A 13,386-nucleotide genomic window follows, 5' to 3' on the forward strand; every position below is an offset into this window, starting at 1 on the left:
TTTTTTTATGGGGTAAATCACTTTAATATAATCTTCTCCATTTATGAATTGTGAACTGTGATCTTCTAAAAAAAAAATTACGGTAATTTTACGGTGAATTGCTTAAAATTATATAGAAATATTACTAAATCTAAATTATTTAAACAAAAAAATAATTAAAAATTAAAGACTTATTAGAATTACTCTCTCTCTCTCTCTCTCTCTCATATATATTTATCTATTCATGCAAAATCAAAGTCCACTGTTCTCTGACACAGACTCTACTCCTTCCGCGGCTTTATCCGCAGATCAAGAACAGAGCAAATTCAATACGCGGAGAAGAATATATTATCACAGACCCACTACCACCGCTCCCAAAATTTCAATCTGGGTCCTTGAGTTTCATTCTCAACTGCTATCCCCCATTGAAGCTTTCTTCATGTTCTTTGCCATTTTGCTTTTTTTTCCAGCACAATTTTTTTGCTACTCTGTTTCTGACAGAGCTTGTCTGGGGTCTCTGATTTTCGTTTGATAAAAATCCTTAATATTATTTTCTCTGGGGTTGCTGGTGGGTGCCTTAGAAGCATGTGGAGTATTATTCTTTGTCTCCCAAACAAAGGCACATATTGAATTCTTTTTGGATCTGCGAGCGTGATCTTGGGGATGGGTCTGTGTTGGGGAACCTGCCATTGATACAGAACTGAGCATGTCCTTCTGTAATTCTCTCTTTTGTTTTGTAGCTTATTTTTCACCTCAGAATACTTCATATGTGTGATGCACAAAAGAGTGTACTTTGGTTAGTCAGCTTGTTCTAGTTCAGTTCCGGTTTTAGAGAGAGGGAGAGAAAAAAAAATGGGATCCGGTAATGGAATTTACTCAGCTGAGGAGTTCAGTTTGGATGCAAAGTGGCTGGTGGATCCTAAGCAACTTCTTGTTGGGCCGAAGATTGGAGAGGGTGCGCATGCCAAAGTTTACAAGGGACAGTAAGTCAATCAGGGTTCTATGTTCTTTTTATTTCTTTTTTTTTTTCCTGTCTCAATTCTTCTATCTCAATAATAGTAATTAGGATTTACTCTTTGGCTGGGACTAAGAACCTCCTGAATCCTGATTTTATTGGTGAACTTGTTCCTGCTAAAGTTCTGGCCTTGGCCTTTTGGAATTGCGATTTTGATTTCCTAGTGCATATTTATGAGCCTTTATTTATGGCTTTATAGGTTTAGATCATTTGACCAGTGGTGTATTGTTATGGTGCACTTATCTTAATCTTTGGTTTTGTTGGAATTTGTGTTTCTCAGATATAAAAACCAAACTGTTGCTATTAAAGTTGTTCATAGAGGAGAAACCCCAGAAGAGATTGCCAAGAGAGAAGCGCGGTTTGCCAGAGAGTGTTTATTGTTATCCAGAGTTCAACACAAGAATCTAGTGAAGGTTGTTTGATAAGCATATAGGGAATGATATTTTAATTGTTAGGCATATGATACTATATTATCTGGATTTTACATTTGGCAATTAGGATTTCAGTGACATATCTTATGTAGAAACCAATGAAGTGAGCATGTATGCAATATCTAAGAGGGCTGTGTCTCTCTGTATTTTACCAGTTTATTGGCGCTTGCAAGGAACCTGTCATGGTGATAGTAACCGAGCTTCTATTGGGCGGGACCTTGCGTAAGTACTTGTTGAATATGCGGCCAAGGTGCTTGGATATGCATGTGGCCGTGGGGTTTGCACTTGATATTGCTCGTGCAATGGAATGCTTGCATTCCCACGGGATCATTCACCGGGATCTGAAACCTGGTATGGTTATTTACTGTATTAATAGGATTGTTAAGCATGCTAAGTTTAAGTAGCATTTTGGATCAGGTTGGGCAGTTAATAATAAAGTTCATTTTGGTCGAATTTGGAGTTTCTACTGTCTGTACATTTGGTCATGTCTCACTTATAAAAAAAATAATGGACTACTTGATTAGCAGGAATCATGTGAAGTCTGTACTAATTAATTTTTACTTAAATTATATCTGAATGGTTTACAATGGTATTGCATAATGTGGTGAATGTTTTACTCACATATGCCATTTGCATCTCCATTTTCATTTGGTTGATAATTGGAATTGAAACTTTTCCGTTCAAGTTACTGTCTGTATCTACAAGAGGCTTAGTGTTGGGACACTTCCTTCAAGCATGACTATATTGTTCTCTTATGTGTGATCGATCTTAACCTTTTAGTAATCAACTTGAGTTGTTGCACCTCCACTACCTGCTTCTTCTGTCTGCCTTTGGGTATACTGGTGAGAGATGTGGTATGCCTTTGCATGTACAAAGCGATGAGATGCTAAATTTTGCTCCCAGTATAGTCAACAAGGTGTTGTAGATCTGGTGGGAGGCTTCTCATTGTGTAGTAGAATTGGATTTAGGGTCATCAAAGGCTTTACTTTGAGTTTGTCCCAGTTCATGTTTCCTTGGCTCTCCTTGGACCTAATTTCTTAACTTCTTCGGCATGCTATATCTCAAGAGAATATCTCATGTCTCCCAGTTGGTTTAGGATCACACTGCTTCTGTCAAATTCAATTAATAGTAGTTTCTTGTTTCATTATTTTTTGTTTTGAAGTTAATGTGTTTGTTGTAACAAATGACCAAATAATATTTAGCTGTTCCTAGTATAATGGTTTCACTCTTACTCATTATAGACAAGGTGAACTTGAGATGTTGTTTCAGAAGGCAAATATCTTATTTGAGATTCTAGCTACCATTTAGCTGAAATATTTTTGAGCATTATCTCTAAAGTGATATTTACATAAATCAGGTGTAGCTGCTTCCTGAGGAATCTAGGTTTAAGCAAAATTCTGACAGTTTTGTTTCCTTTCCCTTTCACAGAGAACTTGATCTTGACTGCAGACCACAAAACAGTTAAACTTGCAGATTTTGGTTTAGCTAGAGAAGAGTCATTAATAGAGATGATGACTGCTGAAACGGGGACATATCGTTGGATGGCTCCAGAGGTACTCAATCGCTGGAAGGTTTTAGGTTTATTTTGTTCAGCAAGTGGGTGTTTTGTATCATTAATTATTCACCTCCCTATTTGGTGACAGCTTTACAGCACAGTCACACTAAAGCACGGGGAGAAGAAGCATTACAATCACAAGGTGGATACCTATAGCTTTGCAATTGTGTTGTGGGAGCTTATCCACAATAAATTGCCTTTTGAGGGCATGTCAAATCTACAGGCAGCATATGCAGCCGCTTTTAAGGTAACCATATGTTGTGATCTTGTCTTGTGATATATCTAAGACCGGATGATTTCTATGTGTGTGTGTGTGTGTGTGTGTTATGTTAAGGTATAATGACTTTAGATAGCAACTTTAATGACATCCAGGTTCTTATTAAGATCTCACTTTTAAAACTATAAGAAGGTGAAAGTGAACAAAGATTTGCTTGCTTTGGAAGCAACGCTTTTCCACTTAATGCATAATGCAGCGAGTGCAGGAAACTTTTGAGTAGTCTAGGAGAACTAGCAGACAGCCCCCATTCCCAGCTTTCGCGGGGGTTAATGGGCAGCATTTTCCACACACACTAGAACAGTAACAGTGAAAATTACTTAATAATATTCGTAGGGATTGGAATTGTCCTAAGAATAATGCACTTGAACAATGAGGCCTGACCACCTCGGTTAAGAATGCATGGATATTATTATTTTATTTTTTAAGTAAGAATGCATGGAGATATAAAAAGGACCCCTAGCTACTGCATGTTGGGGAGGAGGAATAAAATCAAATGTATAATTGCAAGACTAAACTGCTGGGACTAGAACCTTTCTGGAAACATGTAATTAAAGATTTACTAAGAATCCTCTTGTGCAAACTTTGATGTCGATTAGAATGTATGTACAATTAGCAGAACTGATGCTTGAAAGGGGTCTGATATCGCATATTTTATTTTGATTTTTGTGTAAATTCCTGGGATTAGGCCATCCGGTAAGTGAATATGCATCATATGCCACAATGCCTCACATCATCTCATTACTAGATCAAAACTCATCCATTGTTTGGAGCTTTTTCAAGGTATCATCATTCAAATATTTATTGTTTCAGAATGTGAGGCCCAGTGCTGAAAACCTCCCTGAGGATTTGGCTTTGATCGTGACTTCATGTTGGAAAGAGGATCCAAATGCTCGACCTAACTTCAGCCAAATTATACAGATGCTTTTGCACTATCTCTCTATCATTTCACCACCAGAGCCTGTTATCCCTCCTCGGATGTACACTTCTGAGAATACTGTGTTTCCACCAGAATCTCCTGGTACAAGTTCCTTAATGGCTGTAAGACATGGCTCGGAGGAGACCCCAATGCCTGGCATGGAAGAGAAACCTATAAGTTTTTTCAGTTGCTTTAGACAGTGTTACTGATCCCAGATTATTCTTAGGCAAAGCTCAATAAACTATAGTCTGAAACATTACAAAAATACTTCGTCTTACTTCAAAAGAAATGTTAATTTGCTCAAAGTTAGTCCGTTTAGTTGACATAGGAGACCATGCTGGAGCTGATGTTACAGTCAAAATTTCCTTACTCCCTTCACATTGATTTCAGTTTGTTCCAAGTCTTGGGGTTGGGGTTGGGGTTGCTGAGATGTAGTCTCATTGTAAAACAAGGGTCATCCAAAGGCCTTTTACTCCTACTAGTATGCAAAAAATCTTCCAGAATATGTAATAACTGAACATTCAAGTGTTAGTGGATTGTATCATATTTAGTAATAAGACCATGCATTCTAATTAAAATGTGTTCTTGTCAATTCTTGATTGGTATTTGATGATCCATAATGCTGGCCCAGAACTAACCACTAAACACTAATTTCGAAAGAACAAGGTTTTTCTCCAATCTGGGTTGGGAATTTTATTTATTTATTTTTAATTTAGTCTATTAAATTGAATTATAAATATTTTAGACAAATTTCTGTTTAATATAGTAACCTAAATGTGGAGGAAAACTTTTGTCCAATCTTAAAAAATGGTCAAAAACCAATTTGTTGGAATAAACTCCTTAGTAGTTATAAGTAAAGCCATTAAAACACGTTAATTTACACCCTGCTTCCTACCGAATCACCGATACATGCCCGAGGGGCATTCTTGTACTTTACTCGGATTGGGCCCATACAAACTAGACTCTTATTAACATGGTCCAAAGTTGGGCTGGACCAAGTGACTTATGCCTTTTAGAGTTTTAGCCAATCTTTATTCGTTCAAAAAACGAAAACAAAATTTTCTCGCCGTTGCCGGGGATCGAACCCGGGTCACCCGCGTGACAGGCGGGAATACTTACCACTATACTACAACGACTTGTTGATACATTACTTTCTTAATATATTATATATCTTTTTGGAAGAAAAAGAACAAGATAAAAAAGGGATTTGAAAAGCAACTTAACTCGTAGGAAATTAGCTTTAACTTGAATTCCATCCCGTATTAATAGGTTGACTTTTCGTTCTCATTAGGCTTCTCTTTGTTTATTAATCCTTCTAAAAAAGTTAACGAAAGAAATTGATACTTTAATATTATTAGGCCACTAAGAATTTAGGAAAATCTATAAAAACAAAGTCCAAGCAAACAATGGTATAGGACATAATAACCATAAACAATATATAATTAAATCTTTAATTTTTTTAGCAATTAACTTTTTTAGGGTATTGAATTGTTAAATAATAATAAAAAAAAAACTATCACATGGAAAAAAGGTTTTTTGTTTTTTTTTTTTAATCTATATTTTTCTTTAGTATAATTTCTAGAGTACGAATTAAGTTCTAAAGAGAGGGATGTAATTATTAGACAATTTTTTTCTTTTAAATTGAATTGGAATAAATTCTTCCAATTTAGTCTATTGACATTTATAAAAAATGCATGTGATAATTACATATTCTATTGAAAATGCATACGAGATTCATACATTTTGGACACACATTAATTTAATAACTTAGATTGAAAGAAATTATTCCAATTCAATTTAAAGGAAAATTTTAACATTATATATATATCCATCTTGGATCCGGCTTCCATGCGGTAGTTTAAAACTACCGCATGGGTGCTGTAGTGGAAAACGGTACTGTTTTTTCACAAAACGGTACCGTTTCCACTTAAAAAAATTTACAAATTTTTTAATAAATTTAAAAATTATAAAAATAATAATAATTAAAAACAAAAAATATAAAAACCTAAAAAAACTAAAGAGGTGGCCGGGGTTGCCCAAACAGGTGCCCGGCCACCCCATTATTGACTAGAACCACCCCCTTGGCCGATTTGGGGTGGATGAACCACCCTAGTCGACTTTGGGGGTGGTCTGGCCACCCCCAAAAGGCCAAAAAACAAAACAAAAAAAAAGTTAAGGGTTTGGGGGGTGGCCGGACCATCCCCAAGGCCCTGGGGGTGGTTTCGACCACCCCATACGGCCGATCTGGGGGTGGCTCGCCTTTGGGGGTGATCCGGCCACCCCAAAAATCCAAACCTTTTTTTTTCTGTTTTTGTTTTTGGTTTCTAGGCCTTTTAGGGGTGGCCGGACCACCCCATACGGCCGATCTCGGCCACCCCCAAAATTAAAACCTTTTTTTTTTTTTTTTTTGGTATCTATGCCTTTTAAGGGTGGCTGGACCACCCCCAAGGGCCTGGGGGTGGTTTCGACCACCCCATACGGCCGATCTGGGGGTGGCTAAATCCAAACCTTTTTTTTTTTTTTTTTTTTTTGGTTTCTAGGCCTTTTAGGGGTGGTCAGACTACCCCCAAGGGCCTGGGGGTGGTTTCGACCACCCCATACGCCCGATCTGGGGGTGGCTCGGTGATCCGGTCACCGGCCACCCCCAAAACCCAAACTTTTTTTTTTTTTGGTTTCTAGGCCTTTTAGGGGTGGCCAGACCACCCCCAAGGGCCTGGGGGTGGTTTCGACCACCCCATACAGCCGATATGGGGGTGCCTCAAGGCCTTTAGGGGTGGTCCGGCCACCCCCAAACCCCTAACCTTTTTTTTGTTTTTTGGCTTTTTGGGGGTGGCCAGACCACCCCCAAAGCCGACTAGGGTGGACGATCCACCCCAGATCGGCCAAGGGGGTGGCTGGAAAATAATGGGGTGGCTGGACATCCCCTTGGGCAACGCCGACCACCCCTTTAGTTTTTTTAGGTTTTTATAATTTTTGTTTTTAATTATTATAATTTTTAAATTTAAAAAAAAAATTTGCAAATTTTTTTAATGTGACCCATGCGGTAGTTTTAAACTACCGCATGGAAGTCGGATCCTATCCATCCTTTGTTGTAGCTCCATTTGGGACAGCATGTGAGATTTGAATCTCCTGTCATTCTCTGCCCCAAGAGATAATAACCGAGGTTGTGAAAGAAGTCTTTTCCAAGTGGCCTTTTGTAAGATTGGGCCCCTACTTGGGTAAGGATTGTTAACACATCAGCTTCATATTAGGAATATGATTAACTTACATGGAGTTTATGAATTATAAAGAAACCTATGAGTGTTAAATCTCACATTGATTCATTAATAGGTGAGATTGAATTTTAAAAGCGATTATAGGGAGTTCAAATTATAAAATTGACTATTAATTTTAGAGTGACAACGCATATATGATTAGCAATTTTCTAAGGTCGTTACAAAATATATTGCAACATAATAACGTCATTTAATACTGAAACACTGCATCAAATATTAGCACAAATATAACTACAGTTTTTCTTTGGTCGGAGCCCATGCTGACAAACTTGTGCCCAAAGAAGAGAGGACATGGGTAATAACTCCATCTCCAATTCCCAAACACGTGTGTATCATGTGATCAAAATATTGATTTTGTACTTAAATAAAAATTTGTAAAGATTAGAGGCATCATAAGAGAGTAAACAAACAGGGATTAGCACAAAATATAGTGTGAAAGGGGGGGTTTAAGAGTCAAATGCTCATCAATTACCTCTCCCCTTTTCATTCTCCCTCGTACAATCAAACACAGTGTTAAAAAGGTTTTAAAAAGAAGGTATAAAAGCGTCATTTGTTGCAACAGTAAGGGACAGAAAAGGTAAACAGAAAAGTGTTCGAAATCCGTATTTACGTGTAGCTTGGGGAGCACGGTAGTTATGTCCCACCAAAATTCACCATAATGCCACTCACTCGGTTTTCGAGGCTCCAACAGTCCATCTCCTCGACATTCTTCGACAAGACCCCCAGCTTCGTGTTCGAACCTACAGCCTCGGAGCCAGGTTCAGTCAACGGTGGGCCCTGATTAGCCTACCAATTCTACGGTATTTTCAACCCGAACCTCAAGGCTCGGTTCCCCAGCTTCTCATAACAGCTCCAAAGCTGGGGTTTCCCGCTCTCACACACATACGCACTCACTCTCTCTCTCTCTCTCTCTCTCTCGCTCCCTTAACTTCGTGCAGTGGACAAAAGGGAAAGCTCATTAACAGAGCTCTCTCTCTCTCGCTCTCTCGCTCTCTGAATGGTATATGATTTGGTTCAACATCCTTCTCTAACTCTCAGAGAAAATGGCAAGGTAAATGTGAAACTATTAACGAAACAAATGGATGAATATGTAAATAAGTTCTTCGAAGATGTGTCTGTCAAGAAGATTTTTCTTCTTCTTCTTCTTCCTTCCTTTTTTTTTTTTTTTCTTTTTTTTTTTTTTTTTTGTATTTTCAGTTTACGTTTTCTGTATTGGGTATGTCCTAAATACAAATTGATTTTCGTTTCTTTTTTTTCCTGTTTTTATTTTGTTTCTGCTTTTTAATTTTAGCTTCTGGGGTTTATACGGATTCTCCTTATATTTTTTTTTTAAATGCATGCTGGGTAAATTAAACTATTTTGTTTTTTTTTCTCCTGGATTGAGTTGTGAAATCTCTGAGTAGTTTCTACTTTGGGAAAAAACGCATATGTCAGAGGAAGATTCTCTTGCTAGATTTTACCTTCTGAGAGTTGCCCATTTCGGAAAATGTTGGATGTGAAGCGTGTGCATGTTAAAGTTCTTGTCTTGTGGTTGGAGGCAATAGTAAAGTTTCTTTCTTTTGTCAATATTTTGATGAGTAAACAGATATTTGGATGTATTTTGAGAATCCTATTTCAGGCCTTTTTGTCTATCCCCTGTAGCTGGGCCTTGACATGGATGCTGATATCTGAACTCTCTTCTTGCTCTAGAGTGCATTAATATGGGGATTATTGGAGTGTTCTGGATGATGATTAGTTTTTGTTGGACTAAATCTTGCATAAAAAAAATCATTACTGTAGTTTATTGTAGAGGAGAAATCATGTAAAGGATTTAACAAATGTCATTCATTCGAAAAGGAGAACAGAAAATTAATCAATATTGCGTTAGTCTATATGGAAATTAGCCTGCAGTATAGTAGAAGTAATGACATCTCATTCTTGGATTGCACTGGTATCACTTTTGCTTGCCTTTTTGAAGGAGTATTTATATCCTAAATCTTCTCAAGGAAAAGGAAAGCAGGCTTAAAAATATATATAATTTTCTGTTGGAACTAACTGAAAATGCAAATATTTTCTAGCTTCATTTTAGATATCCAGCTGTGGTAAAAAAAGCCTTAATGTGAGCTTATTCTGTTTTCACATAATATCTTTGAAAGATTAAGAAAATGGGTACTTTTTAAGATTATATATGTACTTATTGGAGTCATTAGTTGTGGACGGAAGTTGGTCTTCTATTGTTTGAATTCATTGGTTGGTCAGGTCATTCCCTCGCCTACTATACTACCCTACATGCTTTTTCCACTAGAATCAGCATTACATTGGTGGTGATCTGCTTCTTAAGATATCTAGTCTTAGTTTCAATTAAAAAGCTAAACTAGTTCAGATAAATAAGTGAATGTGTGGAAATCTTATTAATGTTTAATTTTGTTAGTGTATTATCTTGGAGTGCCTTTAGAATCTGTTCGATCATTTCTCAAGATCATGAAATGTGTATAGTTGTAAATAAATATCGTTCCTTTTGTTTTTTGTTATACTCTCTGTATGTATCTATCTTTTTACTCTACTCGGTTGGACCTATGTTTTTGACTGTGCAACATATGTACTACAATTTTGGTATTTACATCTACTTGATCAGTGTTAAAGAGATTTTCCATCACTAGGCTAGCCCTATTGATCTGAAGTGGGTCGCTATACAAGTTTACTCTATCAAGCATTCCTTACAACATTTTACCATATCTGTTGTCTCAGTTTTGAGTCATTTCACATGATTTCCTGATGCTTTATGCACTTCCGCAATGGTATTCTGCTATAAAGGTGGTTGACTCCTGCTTGTTCCTCCTTGCAAACTTGTGCTTTTCTCTTCTGTTACTTGTTCTTTGCAAACCTTTTAAAATATTGGACTTATGATATATTGTTACATTCTTCTTCTGCCCATAGCTATAAGATATCTCATAATTGAATTCTAAGCTTAGATATCATTCTTGCAGGACTTGGCTAATCAACAGCAGAGGATTGGCAAGGAAAGTGAGAAATGCTACGTGTTCTCCTGCTTATCAAATCAAAGACTGTGGGGCAAATCGTGAATGTCCAAATTGCCATTATAATATTGACAACAGTGATGTAAGATGGAAAACATTTCTTTGGCTTCCATGCAATAACAGTTATATAAACTTTTACACAAAATATGCACAGAAAATTGGCGTTAATTTGGAGTTCTAAAAATACCACATAGATATTTAAGTGTCCACAATATTATTTAATTTATATCTTCTCTTTTAGCACCTATAACTATATGCATCGCATGAGTTTGCTTCTTTCTTTTTTTTCTTCTCAGTACAAGGTATTCACCATCTTTATGCAAAAAAATTGGAAAAGCACTTTCTCAATATTGTTTGGCGTGGATTTGCTTGACTAGATGTTGATTTATATTGCTAACATCACTGCTTCTCCTGTGCAGGTTTCTCCTGAATGGCCAGGCCTGCCTGTTGGTGTGAAATTTGATCCTTCTGATGCAGAGCTCTTAGAACATTTAGCAGCAAAATGTGGTGCTGGAACCTCAAAGCCACACTTATTTATTGATGAGTTCATCGCAACACTTGAGGGGCACCAAGGAATTTGCTACACCCATCCGGAAAATCTTCCTGGTGAGGGAGCTCCCTGCCCTATATAACTTCTACTATTATTTGGTTTTCCCCATTTCCATACTGTCATCACTGTATTAATTGTTGTATAATGAACCAAACTAGATTAATATCTGAAAAAATTTAATTTTTTATTGAAAATCAAGAAGACTGCCAAGTCTTGTATCATAGCACATGGTCTAGATTATGAGTTTGACATGGTCTAGATTACTAATTCTCTATTATTTTTATTATTATTATTATTTTTTTTTTTTCAGGTGCTAAGAAAGATGGAAGCAGTGTCCATTTCTTTCACAGAACAACTAATGCGTACGCTTCTGGTCAACGGAAGCGGCGCAAGATCCATAGTCAGCAGAGTTTGACCAAGGAGCATGTCCGCTGGCACAAGACAGGTAAGACCAAATCTGTGGTGGAAAATGGAGTGCAAAAGGGCTGTAAGAAGATCATGGTACTATATAAAAGTTCAAAGAAGGGGTCCAAGCCAGATAAGTCCAATTGGGTGATGCATCAATACCATCTAGGGACTGAAGAAGAGGAGAAGGAAGGAGAGTTTGTAGTGTCAAAAATTTTCTTTCAACAGCCAAAGCAGACTGACAATAATGATAGCGGCCTTGTGGTTGAGGATTCTGATATTATGACACTACGAGCTAGTCCAAGGACTCCAAAAGCAAATCCTCCCAATCCACCTCGTGCAGGGAAATCTGTTCTGAGTGATGATGTTGCTGACAATAACATAATCCCGTCATCTGCCCAGGTAGGTAGCGTTATTCGTAGTGTTCTCTTCCATATTAATCAGTATACCCCATGAGTGAACTATTGGGGCAGGTCAGTGATGATCATGGGAAAGAAAGGAAAAGAAAATGTTGTGGAAAAAAGAAAAAAGGAGGAATATGCTGTAACCAGTATTACAATTTTTTAACTGTTGTAGGGTGTACCATAAAATGAACATTCAGGCCAGAGAAAAAATTATAAAATGACCAATGGGAAACCAGTAGACTTGTCTCAATTTCCACTGAAGGCAAAAGTTTTTTTCACTAAGGAAGACAATGAAGTTATAGTAGCATTTTTCATTTGTTTCCCAAGATGCCTTAATGTATTATATCTTCACTGAAATTTATTTGTGTGGATCAGAAAGTAGAGTTTGTCTCCGAATCATCTCGTGCCTCTTCACCTGCATGGCTGGCCGGCGAATCTCAGGCTGTTGAGAACTGTGATTTAAACTGCTTGGATGATTCATTACTATGCAAGGAGATTTTCGATTCTTCTGCTCCACTAAATTACTGGGGCTTGAATGACATCTCTTACACCAACTTTGTTAGCAACAAAAATGAGGCGACTATAAATAATAATGCTGCTTCTGGAATTCCGGAGCTCGAGAACATAGAACTGGATACTCCACCTGATTTCCAGCTTGCTGTAAGCTTCACTTCCTACCCTTCTTTCTTTGTTGTTTAAATCTTTCTAAGGTATTATTGAGATCCATAATTCTCATTCACATGTGCAGGATTTGCAGTTTGGTTCTCAAGACAGCATCTTTAGTTGGCTAGACCGGATGTGAGATGACATAACAAAGCAAAGCGGGATTTACAATGAATTCCCTAGTTTGTTCTGTCCTACAGTCCGAAGTCACCATCCTCATCTCTTTCCAGCATTTTCTTCAGTGGCAATGACTTCATTTCTTTAAGGGCATTGGAGATTGTCCCTCTCTGCTGGGGCACTTTTTTTGAACTCTTCTCAGACTTCAAGGCACGCAATGCCATGGAGTTGGCAGAATCGATCTTTCAGCTGTCTAGTACCAGAGATCTGTACCTAGAGCTGTCAAGCTGAAATGCCAAGGATTCTTTTTGTGTTCTGGCTCTATCTCGGCTTGTTTTTCTTATTGTCAATGCACCATGCAGGTGCCTGGATTCAGTGATTCCTGTGTCTGAATGCTCTGTTGGTTCTCCAGGGTGAGAAATGTCAAGACGTTTGTCCGGCAGGGATGTGTTTGTTGCTTCTGTGGCATGTGAAAGCATGTAAGCAGCAACTATACATGGCGTTAACATCTACGAAAGATGTTCTACAACCGTGCATATATGAAACTTTAGTTTCCTGATGTATCAGAATGTAAACTTATTGCTATGATAATTATGGCTTTGTTGTCTATTTTGCACCGTTTTCTTGAAGAAAAAAAAAATGTTGCATTTTTAAAAAGCCATCTTGTGCTTAATAATGTACTCCATTCTCATATTAGCAGAAGCTTTTAACCCTTTTCATCGCAAATGAATCCTCAAACCCGCAACCGCAAACATGTTTCAATCTGTCTTAAAATAGTTATT

The 13,386-nt window shown here is 37.5% G+C and overlaps 2 protein-coding genes and 1 non-coding gene across 4 annotated transcripts; 2 read left to right on the plus strand and 1 right to left on the minus strand.

Moving 5' to 3' along the window:
- Positions 1-232: 232 nt before the first annotated feature.
- LOC133859911 (serine/threonine-protein kinase STY13) lies at positions 233-4,730 on the plus strand. Its single transcript, XM_062295490.1, has 6 exons — positions 233-962; positions 1,275-1,407; positions 1,581-1,776; positions 2,854-2,978; positions 3,069-3,227; positions 4,068-4,730. Exons 1-6 carry the CDS (start codon positions 832-834, stop codon positions 4,380-4,382), a joined length of 1,059 nt encoding a protein of 352 aa, XP_062151474.1. The 5' UTR covers positions 233-831; the 3' UTR covers positions 4,383-4,730.
- A 507-nt stretch (positions 4,731-5,237) lies between these two features.
- On the minus strand, positions 5,238-5,309 carry TRNAD-GUC (transfer RNA aspartic acid (anticodon GUC)). The gene has a single exon. It is a non-coding gene; the product is annotated as a tRNA-Asp (tRNA).
- Positions 5,310-8,156: 2,847 nt separating this feature from the next.
- On the plus strand, positions 8,157-13,213 carry LOC133861175 (SUPPRESSOR OF GAMMA RESPONSE 1-like). 2 transcript variants are annotated; one of them, XM_062296896.1, is made up of 7 exons: positions 8,157-8,248; positions 8,387-8,499; positions 10,415-10,547; positions 10,885-11,071; positions 11,326-11,822; positions 12,200-12,484; positions 12,573-13,213. In XM_062296896.1, the coding sequence occupies exons 2-7, from the start codon at positions 8,492-8,494 to the stop codon at positions 12,624-12,626; spliced, it is 1,164 nt and encodes a 387-aa protein (XP_062152880.1). In that variant the 5' UTR covers positions 8,157-8,248; positions 8,387-8,491; the 3' UTR covers positions 12,627-13,213. The 2 variants fall into 2 exon arrangements, with proteins under 2 accessions (XP_062152880.1, XP_062152879.1); XM_062296895.1 differs by lacking the exon at positions 8,157-8,248 and having other exon boundaries at positions 8,324-8,499.
- The last annotated feature ends 173 nt before the right edge of the window (positions 13,214-13,386 follow it).

This window comes from Alnus glutinosa, chromosome 2 (genome assembly GCF_958979055.1).
Source record: "Alnus glutinosa chromosome 2, dhAlnGlut1.1, whole genome shotgun sequence".
Lineage (NCBI taxonomy): Eukaryota > Viridiplantae > Streptophyta > Magnoliopsida > Fagales > Betulaceae > Alnus > Alnus glutinosa.

Bases quoted from the DNA above. Each gene is read 5' to 3' on its own strand.
- LOC133859911 (XM_062295490.1), top strand. From the start codon at position 832: ATGGGATCCGGTAATGGAATTTACTCAGCTGAGGAGTTCAGTTTGGAT. The intron at 963-1,274 runs GTAAGTCAATCA...TGTGTTTCTCAG, and splicing joins GCCAAAGTTTACAAGGGACA to ATATAAAAACCAAACTGTTG. The intron at 3,228-4,067 runs GTAACCATATGT...TTATTGTTTCAG, and splicing joins CATATGCAGCCGCTTTTAAG to AATGTGAGGCCCAGTGCTGA.
- LOC133861175 (XM_062296896.1), top strand. The intron at 11,072-11,325 runs GTGAGGGAGCTC...TTTTTTTTTCAG, and splicing joins CCATCCGGAAAATCTTCCTG to GTGCTAAGAAAGATGGAAGC. The intron at 12,485-12,572 runs GTAAGCTTCACT...TCACATGTGCAG, and splicing joins CACCTGATTTCCAGCTTGCT to GATTTGCAGTTTGGTTCTCA.